Source organism: Balaenoptera physalus, assembly GCF_965194825.1.
Source record: "Balaenoptera physalus genome assembly, chromosome: 14".
Lineage (NCBI taxonomy): Eukaryota > Metazoa > Chordata > Mammalia > Artiodactyla > Balaenopteridae > Balaenoptera > Balaenoptera physalus.
In genome coordinates, this window is record NC_138893.1 from 26,846,506 (window position 1) to 26,868,065 (window position 21,560).

Consider the following 21,560-nt stretch of genomic DNA (forward strand, 5'->3'; position numbering starts at 1 on the left):
AACCGGAAAACATGTATTGCGGAGTCTTCCTCACTCTAAGGCTGTAGGAATGCTGTACCAACCGGCCCTGGGACGCCGGGACTATGACCAATGCCATGGGCTCGCCAGCTCAGGGCGATGGCTTCGCAAAAGCAGCTAATGGGAAGCACGGGACTTTGTTTTGCCAGGGATGTTGCATGGGTATAACACTGGCTGCTTACCAATCCCCGCTAGGAGAAGGAAGCAGACCAGCTCTTTTTAAGGACAAAGAGCTACCTGAGGACTCTGAAGGCTGGGGAAGGCTGGCTGGGGGAAGGCTGGCTGGGGGAAGGCTGGCTGGAGCAAGGTGGATGGAAGGCAGAATGACTGTGTCTTTTCAACCCACCGCCAAGTCTCCCAGGATTCTCAGTATCTGAGATCAAGGTCTCTTCGGCTGGACTTGGGGGAAGAAGCAAAAATGAGAAGGGTGGGACCCACAGAACAAAGGGCACGACCCTGACCTTGGAAATCTTAAGGCAACCTTGGCCTTGATAACTCCCAAGACCGTGACCTCACTGCCCAGGCTCCCTTAGACCAGAGGCTCCTGGTCACGTTCTCTTGGGAGTCCCAGGAAATGTCCTGCAGAACCAGGTGAAGGAACAAGCAAGGAGAGGAGGAGAGAAAAGGAGGGTTTCAAACTTTGCTCATAGATATTCCTGCCTCGGTGTTTAATAGGGCTCCTTTGTTTGTTCCCGACAATGGATCTTATCTTGGGCGAGGGCTGTGCTCAGGTCTATTATTACCCGATACAGAAGGCTCGCGGGCTTTCTTCCCCCTTGTTCAGCGGCATCAGAGTAGCAGAGCAAATTTAATCCAAGAACCAGCTCCAGGGAGAATCTTCGGAGACGCTCCCCTTTCTCCTAATGCTGTTATCTCCCCTTCCTTGTGTTGGGGAGGCATAAAAATCACAAAAAAGTCATCCTGAGTACATTCTTCCTGATAATTATTGTCAGACTTGGAGATAAGTCCTCTGCGTGATGCAACGTGTGTTTGCCGGGCGCCTGAATGAAAAGCCTGCAGCAGCCTCACCAGACAATGGTCACCCGACATCGCTGGGGCCTCCGCATTGTGCCACAGACAAGAGAGCACTTTGATATTTTTGTGTTTCGATAAGGCCCAATCTGGGGGCCTTTATCTCCACTGTTATATTTAAAGATGACATTCTAGCCCTGCCGGCTTGCCTATTGTTTTGACCCTGATTATCCCAAATGTTGTTATTTAGTCAAACTCTCCAGCTTAATGAAGGACCTGCTCCCAATTTAAGGAAAATTATTTAAATGCAGAGTATCCTATACACTGTGGTTTCAAAAAAAACTAGGTGGCTAATCAAAAGTTAATTGTATAATTCTCATGCAGATTAGGGCCTCTTGCAAATGAATCCCAGGTTGTGATTATTAAAAAAAAGGAGAGTGCAGAGCAATGCACAGGGGCCTACAGTCTGGTAAACAATCAGCCCCGGTTTAATTTGTGGTAAACAAAGTGATGATACACTAGGGGTCTCCAAAGGAGAAAAAAAGGTGAAAATAAATTAAAGCACGACATACAGATATGATCTTTTTGTGTGAGGCCATCTTTCAAAAACACAAGCTAAATGAATAAAAAGCAAGCCATTAATATTTACCGGAAGCCAAGAACTCTACAAAGAGCGGCAGGTCCATAATTACACTGAGGTTTCAGGAGGGGCCTGGGAGGCAGATGGACACTCTTCACCGCCACCGTGATGACGTCCACCACTGCTCCCTCCTCGCAGGAGGTGAGACAATGTTGCTCCCCTGCGGCCTGGAGGCTCACACCTGACTACCTGGCTTTGTCTTCCAAGAGAATGTCCATCGCCCGCCCTGCCTGGTGGATGGTTCGCCCACCGGAAAGGAGCAGCGAGACCCAGCCTGGGCTCCCAAGAGAGGCAGGGGTGTTTGCAAGTGGGCTAAAATCCCCCAAGAACGTGGTTTCTGATCCAGAAATAGAAGACCAGGGACGTGGTCACCTTCCCTTCACCCCCGACAACCAGATTCTCCCAACTCAGGCGTGGTGCAGCCCCGGCCCTGGCCTCCCTGGAATGACCGCTGGCCTGGCCTTGCCTCTTCCGGAGGAGAACATGGTCCAGGGAGAAGCCAGGGGCTCCCACGCCTCGCCTGTGTTTTCAGAGGAATGAGCACGTTTCAAAGACTGCCTCCCCGGGGGGACAGCGAGGCCCTGCCATCCCTGTTCAGTTATCACCTCAGCGGGAAGAGTCCCGGAGCCACCCTGGGGTCCTGTGGGGTCGGGTGGGACCACCTCCCGCTGGGCGATGCTGAGTGCTCTGGACGCGCCATCCTTTTCCTTCCCTCTGTTGCCCTGATACAGCAGGATGTGAGGACAGAATCCCGGAGCCCCTTGGAGGCATTATTTGCCAAGATAAGTTGTAGGAATCAGCTGTGCATCTGTACACTCCGGCAGTGCTCTCAACATGCTGCATTCATTCAGAAGTTTCCCTGTGCCCGAGTCCTGGGCTGAATTTTAAAGACTAATATAAGTCTTCCTGCTCTCCCACCGTCCAACTATATCCCTCTTCGGAGGAAGTAACTCTGAAAACCAGAAAAGAGAGAAGGCCCCGGCAGAGGCAAGGGTCAGGAAGGAAGGAAACAGCTCCCGTCCACCCCCTGCACCTGCCCGGCTGAGCCAACCACAGCCCCATCGCTTCCGGTGCAGGAATCTGGGATTTCCTCCTATTTCCACAACTGGCGCAGGATGCAGGCCAGGACTTGACCAATTACTGAGAAATCTCGTGTCTCAGCAGCAAAACACAGAACGTTTCTTGGCAGTGGGCTCCTCTTGCCTTTACGTTTTCAGCACTTGTGTTAGTTTCCCGGGGCTGCCGTAACAAACACCATGCTGTAGTTGGCTTAAAACAACAGATTCTTAAGGTCTCATGGTTCTGGAGGCCAGGAGGCCGAAATCAAGGTGTCCACAGGGCCATACTCTCTCTGAAGGCTCTAGGGGAGGGTCCTTCCTGCCTCTTCCAACTTCTGAAGGCTCCAGGCTTGTGGCTGCATCCCTCAATCTCTGCCATCTCCCTGCGTCTCTGTGACGTCTCAGAAGGACACCGGTCATTGGATTAGGGGCCCACCCTACTCCAGCATGACCTCATCATAACTGATTAAACTGGCAATGACCCTATTTCCAAACAAGGCCACATTCTGAGGTTACTGGAGGTTAGTACTGCAATATATCTTTAGGGGGATAAGAGACACAGTCTAACCCACAGTAGAGCTCCAGCTTGAAGGCACCCTCCTTCATTCCTTACCTGGTTACTATCCGGCACGCCCTCTAATTACGTGCTCCATCTCTGCCTGCAAACGGCAGCCCCAAAAGAATGCCCTCCGAGGCTCGACCGAGCCCCACTGGAATGGAGGAGGCTGGGGCAGGAGTACTAGATGGGGGGATACGAAACAACGCGGCCAAGATGTGGGTCTTCAGGGGGCAGCCTCGTTACCCTGTTTGAAATTTCTTCCAGACCAAACCAGGCCTCCGACACCTGTGGGATGAAGCCCTCCCCTTCCCTGGCTAGGGGTCCACCCGCCCTCCCCCTAAGGAGCCTCTGGCCCTCCCGGCGGCCTCTAGTGCACCATCTAGTGGTCTGTTCCGGAACCGCACCTCGTTACTTGCTGAGATGTCTGAATTCACTCCCATTGGTCCCCGCCCAGGAGAAACACGGGCCACCTCTTGTGATGGAAAAATATAACCTTCGAGCTGACTTTTCAAAGCAGCCACCCTGTTCCTCTCAGGCAATACTACGCAGCTGTTAACTCATGCAGAGCCAATCACTGCGTCTTAATAACAGACAGAGAAGAGTCCTGACTCATCAATGGGATTCTGAAAGCAAAAGTCACTGGCAGAGCCCCAGTTTTACCCCCGAGGACTTTCACATAGACTCAATCCCACCTCTGCAGCAACCTCACAAACCTTAATAAATCTCACCTTAGAGAGAAACCTTTGAAACTAAATTGTCCAGTAATACACATTTTCTATCAGAACACATGGGAGTCTTTAAATATTTACCACACATAAATATGTCACCTGTCTGAGGCTTTTTATCACCCATACACACCACATATGTATTGACACCAGATGTTGATACTGATATGTAAATAATTGTATTAAGCACAGAAATATGCACCTTCCTGGGAGATCTAATCACACCAGCTTCGGTCCCGGGGAAAGAAACATTTCTCGGGGCCGTTTTGCAGAAGGGATACTTGTCTCCTTGTCATCCCTCTTGTCCCGGCCAGGTGTCACCTGCCTCCGTGACCGTGAGGGATGCCTGGGAACAGGGCGAAGGGGCCACACGCACCTGGAGGGGCCCACTGCCCCCAGGGCCTCAGCGAGGCAGAGGCGGGTGGAGGTGGGCAGATTCCCATGTCCTGCAAGCGCAGCAGAGCCTGGGCCACACCCACGTCTCCTCCCCAAGCCCGTCCTGGCCACACCAAGCCAGACAGGGGTCGTCTGGGGTGAGTGGAGCCGGGAGAAGGAAGTGGGAGGAATTCGCTGTTGTCCTGAGGTCACGTGCAGCTGCTTCCTCCAGCCCCGGGGCTCTGGGCTCCGAGAGCGATGGCAAGGATGCGAGCGGCACAGCCCAGCAGGTGGGACTTCTCAGGAGGAGCGGCGCCTCACGAGCTGCGGTCCAGGGAGTCGCGGGGTCACTGAAGGGCCCCCCGGCGGACCCAAAGGGTGAGCCAAGGAGAAGGCCTCGGGGTGACACAGGCTGGGGGGCGGGGGTGAAGGGGACTTAATTCACCACAGTTGTAAACAGTGGGGTGGTCTCCCTACTGTCCTGGAACAGAACCGGGACCCGGGTACAGGAGGGTCACGGGACAAAATATTTAACTTTAGCAAATCTCAAGATATAAGGTCACTGTAAATGTGCCAGATACTGCTCCTTTGGGAAAAGTGTAGAAATTACCTGTGAAAGTGCCTTGTGGAAGGGCAGGCCAGAGGACCCTCAGCCCCTCGGTGAGGGTCGGGGAGACAGAAGGCACCCATCCCCAGCAGGGAGGTCTCAGAAGGCGAGGCCGGCCAGGGGTCACCGACAGCCACCCCAGGGGGCTCCCAGAAGAGCCCGGTGGGAGACGGGGGAAACCAGAGGAAAACATTCTCTCTTCTCGGCCATTTAGCCAACAGAAAAGTGACACAGTGCCCCCCTTACCAGTGAGGAAACAGGCACAGAAGGCCCGCACCCCCCAGAAGTGGCAGGACTGGGGCTCACTCCCAGAGCTCCAGCTGCGGTCCCACCTTCACTCCACGAGGCGCTAAGACGTCTGGAAGGGACACAAGGGCACGGGAGGTGCCCTGCCATCCTCTGAACCAGCTGGCCAGCTGGCGGCCCAGCCCCAGCTCGTGCTGGGCATTCTCACTGTGTGCCTGGGAAACGGAACTCGGAAAAAGTGATTTTTCTCCAGAAGAAGGAGAACACAGACGCATCTGGCTCTTGTGGGTGCATGCCCCGCAGACCCCAAGTCCAGTGGAAAGCACCTGCTGGCCGCTGCCCCAGCCTGGCTGCAGGGGAGGCTGCAGCGCGCCCTCTGGTGGCCCGCTCTGGAGCCGCATGGGCCGCGTCGCCCGGACCAGACTTTACATCCGTCAGTCAAAGGGAACAAGGGCAGGCGGAATTGATGTGTAAATGCCTCTATGGCAACTGGAGAAATTGTTAAACCCAAAGTGCGATCAAGCTTCTCATTGTTGCACATTAACTCAGGAAGGAAAACAACTTCATTTCTGCTTTTTCGCACTCCAGCTTCCTGGTACATGTATTTTCAGTGTTTCAAGAAGCAGTTGATCTTTTTTCCAACCAAAGTCCCAGGAGGTTTCTGTGGGAGCACGGAGACCAGAACAGCCAGTTCCAGGCAGCTTTGGATGTGATAAACTGTCCTGAAGAAACGAGCCTGCCTCCTCACTGCTCGCTCCCCCAAGTATTTGTGGAGCAATTATGTTTGAGGGAAGGTTCTGGAACCTGGCTGCCCTGCTTCAGTCCTGCTTGGTCATCCAGTCGCCCTGGAGCCTCGGGCAAAACACATCAGCCCTCTCTGATCAAACCTTCCATCTGCAGAGGAGTGACACGCCACAAGACTACCGGGATAGTGAAATGAGAGAGTAGGTGAAAGGAACTTTTAAAAATAGTTTTAGATATTTTAGAATTTGAGAATTTTTATTTGACGTAGTTTTAGTTTTGTGGGAAAGTCACACAGATAGAACAGGATACCCGTCACTCCATTTCCCCCACTGTTAACATCTAACACCTGTATGGTACATTGGCCCAAATAATGAACCAGTATTGATACAATGATGGTAACTGAAATCCATACTCTCTTCAGGCCTGCTTGGTTTTCCCCTAATGTCCTCTGTCTGTCCCAGGACCCCACCCAGGACACCACATTACACTCATTCACCCCATCTCCCTGGCTTCTCTAGACTGTGACAGTTTCTCAGACTGTCCTTGTTTGGGTGACAGTTTGGAGAAGTACTGGGCATGTATCTTGCGGAATGTCTCTCAATGTGAGTTTGATGGTTTTCTGATTATTAGATTGGGGTTTTGAGTTTTAGAGAAAACCCCAGAGGTAAACTACCATTCCCATCACACTACCTCAAGGGTTCATACTATTCACATGATTTACGACTGTTGAGGTTGCCCGTGACCACCTGGCTGAGGCCGTGTTTCTCAGGTTTCTCCACGGAAAAGCTACTCCCCCCCACCCCCTTTCCAGACTGCATGGTTCGAAGGAAGCCCACACTTAAGAAGGGGGATGCTCTGCTCCACCTCCTGGAAGGCAGAGCATCTACATAAGTTGTTTGGAATTCTGCACGGGACATTTGTCTCTTCTCCATTTGTGTATTTATTTGATCATTTATTTACATCCATATAGACTCATGGATATTTATTTTATATTTTGAGTTATAATCCAGTACATTATTCTTTTGCTCAAATTGTTCCATCTTTGACCACGGGGGCTCTTTCAGTTGGCTCCTGTGTCCCTTTAACACACCCTGATCTTTATGCTTTTTGAGCAGCTCCTTACTTCCTGACCTTTCCAGGTGCTCCAGGCTCATCTTGTGTGTTCCTGCTTCAGTCCCAGAATCATCTGTTGCTCCAAGGACCCCTGGTTCCTCTCATTGAAAAAGGGCATTAAAAACCAAGGATATATGGTCAAACACGTATCCATAATTTCTAGTTTTACTGAATCCTAACTAGAGAATGTGGCCTGGTCCTTTTCTACTTCTGAGACCTTTCTGAGATTTTCTCTGAGTACATACAATACACAATGACTGTGGGGTTTTTTTAATGAATACTTGAAAACAACTTATCTCTATAGGTTTCATCAACACCTTTATCATTGCATCCTTATGAATTACATTATTTGAATCCTCAACATCTTAATTTGTCTCGTGCCTACTTGTTCTACTGGAGACCAGAAAGGAAGGTTAAATTCTCCCATAAATGTAGGGTTCTGTTCACTTCTCACGTCCTAGTGTCCTCACTTGGAACACCCCAAACCTGCTTCATCGAGATCGCAGTCTTTACAGCTTCCTGAGGACGATAAGCATTGGACTTATAACTTGCACCAGCTTCTTACTTGAAATACTTGTAAGTGGAAGGCTCTTCCTTTCAGATTTCCAGACCCTCGTGCTGCAGCCATGTCCGAACGGCCTAAGCACTTTTGCTTTTGTTTCCTTCTTCCTGGGGGTAGGAATGTGCATCCCTGGCGCACAAGCCCACCCCAGCCGCCCCACCTTCCCATCTGTCCCTCTGGCTGCAGCTCTGTGGGTCCGTGTCTACTAGGAAGGGCAGGTAGTTGAGCACAAAGCAGCCCTCCAGCCCCGCTGGGCAGCCAAGCCTGGTCCCCTGCGCTGAGCTCCCGCTGGGAGAGCTGCGCACTGTCTGAGGGACCCCCCCCCCCCCGAGCAGGCCCTTGGTGGGAGCAACCTGCCTTCCTCCCCAGACTACAGAACCTGGGAGAAGCCCCCCGCCCCCCGCCAGTGGATGCTTCCAGCTCTCTGCCCATCTCTGCCACGGCAGACAGGCAAAGGTTCTCCTCGGGTGATGGCGCCACCCAGAGTGCAATGGACCCCCCCCCTCACACGCCTGTGCCTGGAGGAGCCTTTTGTTGGAAGGAGGGACCCTGCAGCCAGAGAGAAGCTTCCAAATCAGAAACTCCGGGCATTACTGGGGAGGCTCCTGTGCTTCTGGCATCAGCAAAGGCTCTGCACCCTGAAGTTAGGTGCTGACAGCACAGGGTTGGGGGGTGCTTTATTCCCTTTTCTGGGGAGCAGGGCACATGAAATCCAGGGACCTGTTTCTTAGCCCATCCACACCCTCAGTAGATGATGCAACTGGAGAAATTCTCATCCATCAGGTAAAGATTAGTAAATACGACGACACGTTCTGTTGGTGAAATTGTAGGAAAACAGGCACCCTTGTACATTGATGGTAGGAATGCCAATTGGTAAAACCCTTTTGGAGGGAGAATATGGCAATAGCTAAAAGAGCTTCATATGTGTTTACTTTTTGCTTCAGGAATCCAGCTTCTGGAATCTAACCTAAAGATACACCTCCAAAAATATGAAATAGAGAGACACAAGGCTATTGATGGCAGCATTACATTGCAAAATATTGGAAACAACTTAATGGCCACACACAAGAGGGAGGCTGAGTAAAATACGGCAGGTCCACTCAGAAGATGTAAAAGTAAGGAGGAAGATCTTCATGAACCATTAGTGATATTCAGGATATTTAGTCAAGTGAAAAGAGAAAAGTGTAAAAAAAAGGTATATATACCATTGTAGGAAAAGGAGGGAAATAAAAAAATACTTGTATATTTCTCATTTGTGCAAACAGAAACACAGGAAGGATAAGTCAAAACCCAACAATATTGGTACCCAAAGGGAAAAGGTAGAACAAGTCAGGGGGTGGGAACAGGGGGGAGGGAAGGGACAAGGGACAGTCCTCTGAGGATAATATTTGTACGGTTCTGGCTTTTAGAGCCATGCTAATTCAGATACTCAAAATTTTAATTAAGAAAGAAGAAAAAATCCCAAATGGAATGCAAACAGAAACAGATGAACCTAAATGTATTTTGGATACAAGCACACTGAAGAGAGAAGAGCCAACTTGAGGAACTTTTGAACACGACACTGCGTCCACGCCTAGCACTTCAGGCTACAAACAAAACAAAAAGCTGTTAAAAAAAAAAAAAACCAAGGATTAAATGCCAGTTATCTGATTTGTTTTTCACAGTGGCCTGAGTTAACAATTCTAAAACTATTTTATGGATATTGTAGGATTGCGTAAAAAGTAAACATATTGTGAATAATGAAAGCCAGGTTTTTCACTGTTGGAAAAGAGATTTATAAAAGTACAAGGGGGAGCTTCCCTGGTGGCGCACTGGTTGAGGATCTGCCTGCCAATGCAGGGGACACGGGTTTGAGCCCTGGTCTGGGAAGATCCCACATGCCAAGGAGCAACTAGGCCCGTGAGCCACAACTACTGAGCCTGCGCATCTGGAGCCTGTGCTCCGCAACAAGAGAGGCCGCGACAGTGAGAGGCCCGCGCACTGCGATGAAGAGTGGCCCCCACTCGCCGCAACTAGGGAAAGCCCTCGCACAGAAACGAAGACGCAACACACCCAAAAATAAATAAATAAATAAATAAATTTATTTATTAAAAAAAAAAAAAGTGCAAGGGAGGGAGGTTAGAATGAACCCCATGGTGTTGGATTGGAATTGGAGGTGTCAGGATGGATGGATGGGTAGATGATAGATAGATAGGTAGGTAGATAGATGTTAGATAGATAGATGGATATGCACATGCATACACACATTTTCTACCTCTGTCTGCTCATGAGAGGGTCTCAAAGAAAATAGTTGCCATAGGCACACCCAGAGCCCAGATCTTGGCTTCTAAATACCATTCTCCAATAAAAGGAAGCAGGGCCACTTGGAGAAGTGACTGGTTTCCAGGCTGGTGCAGGGGAAAGACAAGATGAGCCTGTGCCAAAATTAAGGACAAATGGGGGCACGTCCAGAGGACTTAGGAGCCACCTCCCAACGACCGGATCTATGACAATTTGAGCATCAGAATAAATAATGATAGTGATGGGCTATAGGCCATGGAACAAAGAAGAATCCATGAGTCCATGGATATAGATAAATTTAAAAACAGTAAAGAGGGAGAAGGAAAAGGTCTTCCTAACAGTAGAATTCTAACTAAATGCAGAAGGAAGGATGAGGTTTCTAAACAATCACCACGGGCAACCATTATCATAATAGTTGTTTCAAGCAAGAAGCATCAGTGGGTTCTAAACCTAGTGAAAATATCATGAGGACAAGATAATTATGGAGCTTCAAAGAACCACCCCCAAGATACCTAATAATTACAGAGGGGAAGTAGTAATTTCACAGGAGAGAAACCCAATCAGGGGAGAGTTCATGTGGCCAGAAACAGGCACAGAGACATCGGTTTCCTCCTGGTCTGACTGATGCCCTGAGGGGCTGCATCACTTCACATCTCTAGTATCCTCGTTAAAAATGCACAACCTGGATTTAGTCACAAGGAAACATCAGACAACCCAGAAAGAGGGACATTGAATAAAACAACTGTCCTGTACTCTTCAAAACTGTCAAGGTCATAAAGGACAGAGAAAACCAAGATGCTGCTGCAGGTTAAATAGTGTAAGGAGACCGGACAACTCAGAGATGTGTGACCCCCGACTGAACCGCAGGGGAAACTGGAGGGAGAATTTGCTAGAAAGGACGTTAGCAGGACAACCTTCGAGACCTGTGGGCTAGCTAATACTGCGTGGGTGCTGATTACCTTATGTCGGTCATTGTGCTGTAGTTTCATAAAGAACGTTTTTGTTTTTATAAAACACACACTGACATATGTAGAGATAAAGGGGCGTCAGGTCTGCCATGTCCTCTTAGATGGTAAAAATCATAACCTGTCTATAAAGTGGAGAGAACAATAAGGAAATGTGGTAAAATGTTAACATTTGGGGATTCTGGGTACAGGGAGTCCTTGTATTATTTTTGCAACTTTCCTATGAGTGTAAAATATTTCTTTTTATTCCAAAAAGAAAGCTTTTTAAAATGCAAGTATCTCTGAAAATGGCAATAACAGCTCCCTTGGAACTCACACCATGTAGGGTGCCAGGCGAACCCCCTGAAAATAAGCTGGTCCTTCTGAGTGGCAATGTCTCCGGTACAGAAGTTGTAAGAGCCTCCGCTCATTGGAAAGGCTTTTTTGCCACAGTTCCTCGGTAGAATCTTCTAGAACATCCAAAGAAGGCCCAGCTTTCCTATTCTGTAACCTCCCCAGACCCTGCTCACGATGAAGCTACTTGGACCGTAGTCACCCAGCGAGCTTCCTGCATCAGTGTCGAAAGAGAAAGAAGGCCCTGTACAAGTCAAGCTGTCTAGATACTGAAGAGGGATGATACCATCCTCGCATTTCTAGTGCAGAGCCTTTCCTTCCCTCCCCTCCCCCCATCAGTTTCTCGCCCTCAGCACTGCTGACGTGTGGGTGGGATGATTCTTTGCAGTGGGGCCGCGCTGTGCACTATAGGATGTTGAGCGGTATCCCTGCCTCTACCCACCAGATGCCGGTAACTCGTGACCAGCCCCCCCCCCATCATGACCACCCAGAATGCCTCTAGATGTTGCCGAGTGACCCCCGAGGGGCAAAGTCTGCCCTGGATGAGAATGGCTACTGTACAGCCATCAATTCGGCAATTTTATAGTAAAATCCAAGTGCATTTTCCCTTTGAAAATGTTTCCTAAGTACACAAATTTCATCTGATGCTCTAAGTAACATCAGTGACGACCCAGGGCATGCATGCCAGTGTAAATGAACCCTCCACCCGAGTCTAGGAGGCAAATACTGTATAACAGCCCGGTCCACACAGCAGCTCAGGGAAGCTTCAAGGCCACGCTGAGTGTCAGCGATCTGCTGTGCTTCTGACTCCTGAGTATGTGGCCTCGCATTTGTTCAATAAATAATGGAATAAAGTTATTTTTAGCCAACTGTCACAGGGTACAGTCATCCTTGAATGACTCAGAATACCAGTTCACATTCTCGCTAGGTTACGTCCCCATAAGATGACCTACTTCTTCCGATTTGAGCCCTGAAAGTCCTTGGTTCCAGGCAAACCAGGAGGGCTGGTCACTGCACTTTCCCGTGACCCAGTGAATGACAAACCCACCCCATCAACACAGCCAGGGATGGGAGCCGCGACGGGTGGTACAGGGGGGGTGACAAGCAAACATCGCTGTCTTTGTCACTGTTTTTGTTTAATTGAAGTATAGTTGATGTACAATATTATATGAGTTACAGGTGTACAATATAGTGCTTCACAATTTTTAAAGGTTATACTCCATTTACAGTTATTATAAAATAATGGCTTGTATTCTCCCTGTTGTACAATATATCCTTGTAGCTTATTTGATACCTAACAGTTTGTACCTCTTACTCTCCTACCCCTATCTTGCTTCCCCCCTTCCCTCCCCCCACTGATAACCACTAGTTTGTTCTCTAGATCTGTGAGTCTGCTGCTTTTTTGCTATATTCACTAGTTTGTTGTACTTTTTAGATTTCATATGTAAGTAATATCATACAGTGTTTGTCTTTCTCTGGCTTACTTCACTTAGCATAATGCCCTCCAGGTCCATCTATGTTGCTGCAAATGGCAAAACTTCATTCTTTTTTACGGCTGAGTAGTATTCCGTCGTATATTATCTATACCACCTTTTTAAAGGGCGGGGTCATTTAGCACAGAGAGGTAATCTCACAGAGACAAGCCCAGTCCTGCAACCACTGGCCTTGCAGGCGGGCGAGGAGGGCCCGGTGGTCGTCTAGGGAGGGCATCTGCAGCCCTGTCCCCACGGCAGGGCCTCGAGGCGGCGTCTGAGGCCTGGGCTCGGGGGGAGCAGTGTGCTTGCTGCCAAGGGTTCGTGCAGTGGGACACGGGCCAGCTTCGTTTCTCCCTCCCATCTCGGGCTTAACTCTTGGCAGCTCCCGGGCTGGCTTCCCAGCCCAGAGACCCCCTTCCCTGGAGATGAGTCAGGCTGTGAGTTCCTGCAGCTGTAATCCCCGCCACAGGCCCGAATCGTGACCCCTGGAGGCGAGACAGCTTGGTGGGCCAGGCCTTGGAGTTCCCAAACCCCACGGGCACCACCCTTGCCTCCGTGGGGCAATCTGTTGCCTCAGGCCGGCTTTAGAGGAGGGTGGCCTGCTCTCGGCACCCCTCCCACTGCTGTTCTGTCGGCCTGTTCTTTTTTTTTCTTTAATTGAGGTATAGTTAATTTCAATGTTGTGTTAGTTTCAGGTGCACAGCAAAGAGATTCAGTTATACATACAAACATATAAATATATATACATACATATATATTCTTTTCCCATATAGGTTACTACAGAGTATTGAGTAGAGTTCCCTGTGCTATACAGTAGGTCCTTGTTGATTAGCTATTTTACATATAGTAGTGTGTATCTGCTAATCCCAAACTCCTAATTTATCCCTCCCCCCCCTTCCCCCTTTGGTAACCATAAGTTTGTTTTCTATGTCTGTGAGTCAATTTCTTTTTTTTTTTTTTTATAAATTTATTTATTTTATTTATTTATTTTTGGCTGTGTTGGGTCTTCGTTGCTGGGCGCGGGCTTTCTCTAGTTGCGGCGAGCGGGGGCTACTCTCCATTGCGGTGCACGGGCTTCTCATTGCGGTGGCTTCTCTTGTTGCGGAGCACGGGCTCTAGGCACGTGGGCTTCAGTAGTTGTGGCACGTGGGTTCAGTAGTTGTGGCTCGCAGGCTCTAGAGCGCAGGCTCAGTAGTTGTGGCACACGGGCTTAGTTGCTCCGCGGCATGTGGGATCTTCCCGGACCAGGGCTCGAACCCGTGTCCCCTGCATTGGCAGGCGGATTCTTAACCACTGCGCCACCAAGGAAGCCCTGTGAGTCAATTTCTGTTTTGTAAATAAGTTCATTCGTATCATTTTTTTAGATTCCACATATAAGTGATATCATGCAGTATTTGTCTTTCTCTTTCTGCCTTACTTCACTTAGTATAATAACCTCTAGGTCCGTCCATGTTGCTGCAAATGGCATTATTTCGTTCTTTTTTATGGCTGAGTAATATTCCATTGCATATGGGCCTGCTCTTCATTGAGATGATCAACATGTGTTCTCAGCCTTGCAAGAGAACAATCAAACCAGTAATGTACACAACTAGTAATTCTACCTGCACGACCTACGAAGGAGCAGCCCTTGCAACAGTCCCAGAAGCATGACCGGCCCTGAGAGGTCCGAAGTTGTGAAGCCCAAGGTGGGGAGGCTGAGAACACGCTCCCAGATGAAATCAACCAAGAAGACCACCAAATGCCGAAGATGCGTGTGTGCGCGGGAAACTAAACAATTACAGACACGTGACACCCTGTTCCTGGCAGTAAACACAGTCGTTGGTGAGTTGATCCACTGTGATCCCAACAGGGTCAGGCACCTTTTTTTAAACTCCCTTCTGAAAACAAAAAGGACAGAAAGGTAGGTGGTGACTGTCATTTGGAAAGATGAATCTATATTTTCAAAGAATCGTTGTTGGTTAAAAAAAGCAGAGGTCGGCAAACTTTCTCTGTCGAGGGCTAAATAGCAAATATTTTCAGCCTTGCGAGCCACAGAATCTCCACTCCCACAACTCGACTCTGCCTTCGTATGTGAAAGAAGTCACAGATGGTGTGGGCATGGGTAACTGTCACACAAAGAAGTGTCACATGTCAAAAAGTACTATTCTTCTGATTTACTTTTTTTTCCCAATAATTTAAACTCTTCTTACCTTGCAGTTTGTATAAAAACAGGAAGCAGGCTGGATCTGGTCCTCAGGCCATAGTTTGTAGAACCCTGGCTTAAGGAAAGGAACGTCTTAATCCTGACGGAGCTGGAAGGATCTTGGGTATCATTTCAAGTTAAGGATGAAGAAGCAGAGGTTGGACCCAAGAAAGAAAGAAGCAGATGTATCTCTTCCCATCACATCACAGGCTTCCTGTGTTTGGAAGGTGAAAATGAGAAGCACTGGAGGCCATCGTGCCTCTTGACACGATGTAACAGCTGTTCACACACATGCTTTTCCTCTAAGCTCGGGGTGATTCGAACAAGCCACACTCCTTATTTCTAAGTGCAGTCATCACGAGGGCTGCTCTCTGATCACACGAAATGGCTTTACCAGTGAAAGCACGGGTGAGCATCTTTCCATATGAGTGCTGGGCTGGACTGCGTAGGAGAATCTCACATCCAGCCCCTGCCATCCAGGGGGCGAGGGGGTGTCACAGATCACAGCAGATGGAGCTCGGGTAGACAACACACATAGCAAGAGAACGAAGGTGCCAGACCACCACTAGAAACCATACCGAATGCCACTCTGCACTTCAGCCAGCATTCCACGCCGAGTGCCACTTTCCACTTAAAGAAGCAGTGGTCAGAATCTTCCAAAAGTGCCAAGAAGGAAAAGGGGGAAAGTAAAATTCAATCCTGTTGTGGCATCAAAGCTACCTTGAAAAGCGAGGTGAAAGTTATACAACAGTGTTTCATTGTGGATTTCATGATGCCCAGATCTTCTTGACAATGAAATAAATCCAAAGGAAGATTTGGCCATCAAGAAATATGAATTTACATACATTTACCTAATACTAAGGGTCTTTGATTCTATTATGATGTACACCGAAAGATCAGTGGAACTGAAAATGAACAACTACAAAAATTACAACCTTCCTTTGTTTTTCTTCTCTCTTAACAACAGCTAACCGCACTGTTACAGTTTCCATTTTATCTTTCTTTGCTCATCAAGGACTTCTGATTCACTTTTACTCTTTATACATTTAATTGACAATGATGCTGTTATAAATATCAAATTACTCTTCATGAAATTGTCTGCTTTATAATGACTAAATGTCACCATTAAATTCTAAATCCACTTCGCTTATTTAAAAAAAAATTTATACAACAGGGAATTCCAAAAACCAATTCAACTTGCCTTTGTCCAGAATGGAGACAACGAGAAAATGGAAATAATCATGTTTTCCTTCTGTATCTGTGGTGCCGTGTGAGGTGTTTCCACAAGCACTCTAATGATGCTGATATATTAGTAATATTAGTAATAATAACCCATACTAATAAACTCTAACGTGCTGTAGGCCTTCCCTGGCCCTGCAGTGCAAAATACTTGCCCTGCATTCTCTCTCTCAGTCCTCACGGCCCTAAGACACTGATGCTGTGTAAGCCCATTTTACAGACAAAGAGCCTCAACTAACTTGCTGGAGATCACACAGGTAGAGGGGGAGCCAGAATTCACGTGCAGGCTGCCAGCCTCAGAGCCCCTTCATCCCTGCCCTGCCCAGCCAACCGCAGCACTCCTGACATCCATCTCGTGTGTCAGAGATTGAGTTTGATTTAGGATATTGTTGACATTAGCGACTTTTCCTTTCCTTTTAATATCTAGAAAATGGTAGTCATTATTTATGGTGACTCTCAATTAACCAGGGTATTCCATTGGCCACAGCTGCCCGTGTCTCAAAACCCTGCCCATTCACAGGGCAACGTTGATTCAAACCCATTTCCAGTGGTTGGAAAAGAGAAAGTTGATCCTCTAAGACATCTCACCCAGAAGAGAAGAAGATAGGAAAACAATTCTAACAGAGTATGTTTCCATGGGTGTAAAGAAAGAAACGGTATAAGGAGAGAAAAATAAATGCAACCCAAGTAAGTGTCAAGGAAAGCAAAACAGAAGTCATACTCCAGTGATTATTGAAGACTATGTAATAATTTGCTAGAAAAAGATGAGGCAGAGGGGGCATCTGTGAAAAGCGTGGACACCTGGGAAGAGTCGGCCACTCAGAAACCCCCAGAGTGTGGCTGGAACACAGGGTGTCTGCGGCATCACCAGAGATGTGGACGAGATGTAGGGATGCACATGCTATAGTTGGGTACCAGCCATCAGGGATGGGGCCATGTTGAAAACCCTGTCTGGACCTGTCAGGAGTTTGGATTTTCTCCAGAATGGTGTCAGGAGCCACTGGAAGACTTTTTTTTTTTTTTTTTTTTTAAAAAGGATGGGTCTTAGCCAGCTTTGCACTTGGGGTAGACACTTCTGCTGACAGGGTAGAGAGAATAGGATGGGAGGGGGTGTAACTAGAGGCAAGGAGACCAGTAAGAAGCAGTAACCCGGGTGAGAAGAAACGAAAAAAACCTGAATTACGGCTATTTCATCAATGGAGAGGAAAAGACCACATTCAAGAAATAGTTGAGAAACTAACTGCTAGAAAAAATACATATATCCTAAGTGGAAACTGTGTACAACTTGTCTGACAAACAAAAATCTGACGTTTTTATTATTTATGCTCCACTGCCTGCCCTGCCCCTGGTCCCATCCGGAGAACCTGCCCCACCTGTAGACCCAGAAGGGACTGATGGAGCCAAGAATGGGTGTGTGACATGGAAAAAGTCCAGCCGCTGGCTGGCCCCTTTAGTGGCCTGTGGCCTGGATCAAGGAAGAGCTGGGCTAGTCCAATCCTGTCTTTAAAGACACAGAGACTTTTGAGGGCACTGTAGCTGAAAGGTCACAGAGTGGGGACATGCTGGGCTGGTCACCATGTTGGGTCACCAGCAAGATGGGAAGGCGGAGAAAGCCACTTGGGGCAGGAGGATGGGGCAGCATCAAGAGAGCAGCATGGAAGGGAGGCCAGGGGCCTTTAAGACTGAGAAGAGAAACAAGTCCCTGGATTTCAGACCCTCAACTCCCAGCTCCAGGTCAGATGAAGCCCGAGTGTCCCTCTTCCTCTTCTCCTTGGTAGCACTGCCTTCCTCTGAGAAAACTCCATGCTCACCTGTCCTAATTCAAGCCTGTTTCTGTCGCTTGCAGCCCAGAAGTCTTAATCAGAACAAATCCTTTAAAAAAGTCAAAAATGGAAAACACCACAATAGAAAAGTGGACAGAAGACACAAACAAGCAATTCACAAAAGAATACAACCAGCCAATGATCACATGAAACCATGTCTGTCCTCACTCCAGGAAATGTGGCAGATTTGGAAACTTGTAATAACTGGGAAGACATCATTCATTTGTGGTGGAAATCCAATCGACTATGCCTTTCTAAAGGGCAACGAACAACCACCACCATCTTCAAATTCTTCATACCCTTTGACTCACCAAATCGCCTTCTGGAAATTTATCCTAAGGAAACAATAAATCAGCTCAAAATTGATTCTATTTATAAGCTGATCCTGAGTCAAGAAAACAGAAAGATTTAAATATTGAATGAGGATGGTTATTGCACGATTGTTTACGGGAGCAAAGATTCAGAAACAATGTATATGTTCAGGAACAGGGAATTAGTAAAATTAATTACCGGAGGGTTAGATAGACAGATGGGGCGGGAGGGGCCTTTTATGCAGCCATTAAAATAGCACTCAACAAAAACATAAAATGAACTGGACATCGATGTTATTTTTTAGGCTAAAGATATATCTCATTTACCAAAATACAAAATTCCCAAGGGAAAACAGGCTTGAGGCGTTCAGTCTTGGACTTGCCAAGGCAGCTGGGTGGATGGGACTGGAGCTGAGGATATACAGCTCAGAGACCATCGAGCGTCACCAACTCTCAGTGCTTGTAGAAGCCATGGGGCAGGGGAGATTATCCAGGGGGATCAGAGAGCAGAGAGAACTGCAACATTCAAAGACTCAGGTGACAGAGAGGAACTCCAGAAAGAGTTAAGAGGAAATGGACAGAGAGGGGAAAAGGCAAGAGGGTAGTGTTTTGGGAGGCAAGACCAAGGGGAGATTCCAGGAGCAAAGAGTGCTGGGTGAAGAACCAGGGCTTGGGAACCAACAGGGCACCATGTAGGGATGCACATGCTATAGTTGGGTACCAGCCATCAGACCTCACGCTTCTCAGCTTGATAATCCTCACTGACTAGGGATAAGTCCACCAATCTCAGCATTTTGCCTGTCACATGGGGGGGATTTTTAATTGTTCTATTCGATTTTCTTGCTTAATCTTCCCTGTCCAATAAGGCGTATCCCAACTGTCCTTCTAAATACACAAGCCCTGCTGCCTCCATCCTGGCGCTCTTGACCTTGCTGGATTCAACCTTTTCCTTCTTTCTTTAACACCATCATCTTCTAACGTGCCCTCCAGTTGACTTACGATGGTCCTCGTTATCTTCTGAGCACCGTGCTGGCTACAGGAGGAGAGGGTCCTCTGACCATTTTGTTCACAGCCATATCCTAAGCACTGAGCACAAGGCTGGTACCTAGTGGACATACAATAAATATTTGTTGCAAAAATAATTACGTTAACGACTAAAGGGCACAGAGTCGGGACCATAAGGAGCTGATTGGGAAGAGGGCTCGTTACCTCTAAACTTCCCATTTAGAAAAACTCTTTGTAAAAGCCATAAGAACAGCTTCTATATCCCCCTTAGCAGATACTGATGAGAGCAAATGTCTGTTCCTTTCCATCGTGCTTCTCCTGCCTCACATCTGTCACCAAAGACACTTGGCTTTGAGGTGTGAAGCCTGTGAAGCCCTCGTGGGGACGCGGTGGAGGCTCCCCCCCAACAGCACCGCCATGCCGCCTCTGTAAGGAGGGACCAGGGCTGAGAGCTCGACTCAGCTCAGCTCACCAGCCCTGACACCGGGGCGCGGTGTAGACAGATCATCCATCGCCCTCCACTGCAGCCCCATCATCTCTCAAGATTGAAAACAGTTCTCTGATTTTTTTAAATGGAACACAAAAACTGTTCTTTATCAAGATATATCCGGGCAGCCATGTGCTTTTTATAAAACTGATTACAGAGACCAGATGAAAGAAGTTGATGAGGTCAAAATGCATTTCAAACTCCCTCCGTTTTCCAAGGATGGGAAAATGTTTTCTATTATATTCATTAAAAGTTCACCACCACCTGATAAAAATCTTGAGAAAGGGCATGCGTGTTGCTAAATTAGCTCTAAAAGTGGACAACTTGAAGTAAAATAAATCTGAGTTAAACACGAGCTCGGGTTACCTGCCCCAGACTTCCAGGAAGGGGCGTTTCCAAGGGAAAGTCTGAAAGGGGCTCCTCTAGCCAGCCAGAGGGGTACCCTAAGGACTAGAATGAGCCTGGAGATCTTTTCACAATTACAATAATTGCAACACGTTTGTTTTTGTATACAATTTTACAAGCTATAAAGGTCTTTCACATTGTCTTAATAATTGTAAACCCCCTTAGAGATTTTTAAACCTTGGCTAGTCTATTTTCACCATTCACTGACTTGTGCATTCAACAAACACCAACTCAGAGCCAGACCTCTGTTCCACAACAGACAGAGAAAAACATAGTCATGAAACACAGTCTATTGTGGGGCAGGGAGGAGGGCACAAATCATTTAGCAAAACCCCAAAATACAGAGTAAAATTATCCAGAACTTCGTCAGAGGTAGCAACTATTAACAATTTGGTAAAGATGCCTTCCAGCATTTTCTGTACATGAATACAGAAGGTAAATGGATGGTTACAAAATTAAATATTCTGCATCATATGCTAGTCTATTTTTCCATGGATACTGTTTGTTTCATTTCATCAAACATTCATCTGCAACAGCCTTTTCAGTGGCTGTACATCTGAAATAGTTCTCCCTTGCTTTTTGTCCATCAGTCAGTTAAGAATTGTTTCTTTTCAAACTATAATGGTGTCAGATGTTTTGATAGGATCTGGAGAATCCAGGAGAAAAAAGCCCCAGGACCTCACAAACTTTTCAGGAAGGACAGGAATTACCCATCCCAGCTGACAAGAAAGAGAGAAAAAGATCCGTTCCTGTGCAAAGCTGTGTGTGATATCCCAGAGGTATGACAAAGTACTGGAGAAAAACTTTGCTTGGGGCTTTGGGGAGGACTTTTTGACCTTCAGCTGAGTGTAGGTAGGTGGAGGTAGACATTCAAGCCAGAAAAAAATAAGAAATTCTAGAGGATAGAGTATTTTTTCTCTCCTCTGCTACTTCTCCCTCTTTCTGGCAACCCTAAACGGTCCCATACCTCCATACTTCCGAGGTTTTGCTAATTCTGTCCCCCCAAATTGAAATGCCCACCACCCCTATCTATAGTTGTCAAAATCCTGCTTCTCCCACCCCTGCAACAAGATGAGATATCTCTGACCTTTTTTCCTGTAGCACCCAATCACGATTCGAAATAACTCACATAATTTCCACTCTGTTTCTGAAGAAACAGGCCAATCCAAACAGAACCACACGAGGGAAAGTTTGTAGAGTGCACTAAAAATAACGTATTAAGAAAACCAGTGAAGCCCCAGAGAGTGAATATAGAAATTTAAAGAATAACAAGCTTGAATACTTCCAGCCAAGATAAAAACTCTTTTATCATAACTCCAAGGGTTAATGCGAGGAACCACTTGCAGAAACGTCTCTGAGTCTACAGTGTTGGTTCTCAAAAAAAAAATTTCACCCAACATAACTAAGACTTATGACCCATTTATTCTCCTTATTTT

General features: G+C 47.4%; 1 protein-coding gene and 1 long non-coding RNA gene across 10 annotated transcripts in view; one reads left to right on the forward strand and one right to left on the reverse strand.

Annotated features, from left to right (window-relative positions):
• LOC309642159 overlaps positions 1-21,560 on the reverse strand; it is a 187,211-nt gene that overhangs the window by 129,399 nt on the left and 36,252 nt on the right. The gene's annotated exons all lie outside the window — the stretch shown is intronic.
• The window catches only part of LOC309642150 (uncharacterized protein), a 38,192-nt gene continuing 16,948 nt past the window's right edge, over positions 317-21,560 (forward strand). For 6 of the 9 annotated variants that reach the window (XR_014252990.1, XR_014252991.1, XR_014252992.1 and 3 more), the window contains exon 1: positions 4,559-4,725. Coding sequence is in view for 1 of the 9 variants with exons in the window: in XM_082423226.1 (XP_082279352.1) it covers positions 4,169-4,725; positions 5,789-6,140 (909 nt within the window). In the remaining 8 variants the exon portion in view is untranslated. The other 3 variants (XM_082423226.1, XR_014252996.1, XR_014252997.1) reach the window with 3 other exon arrangements.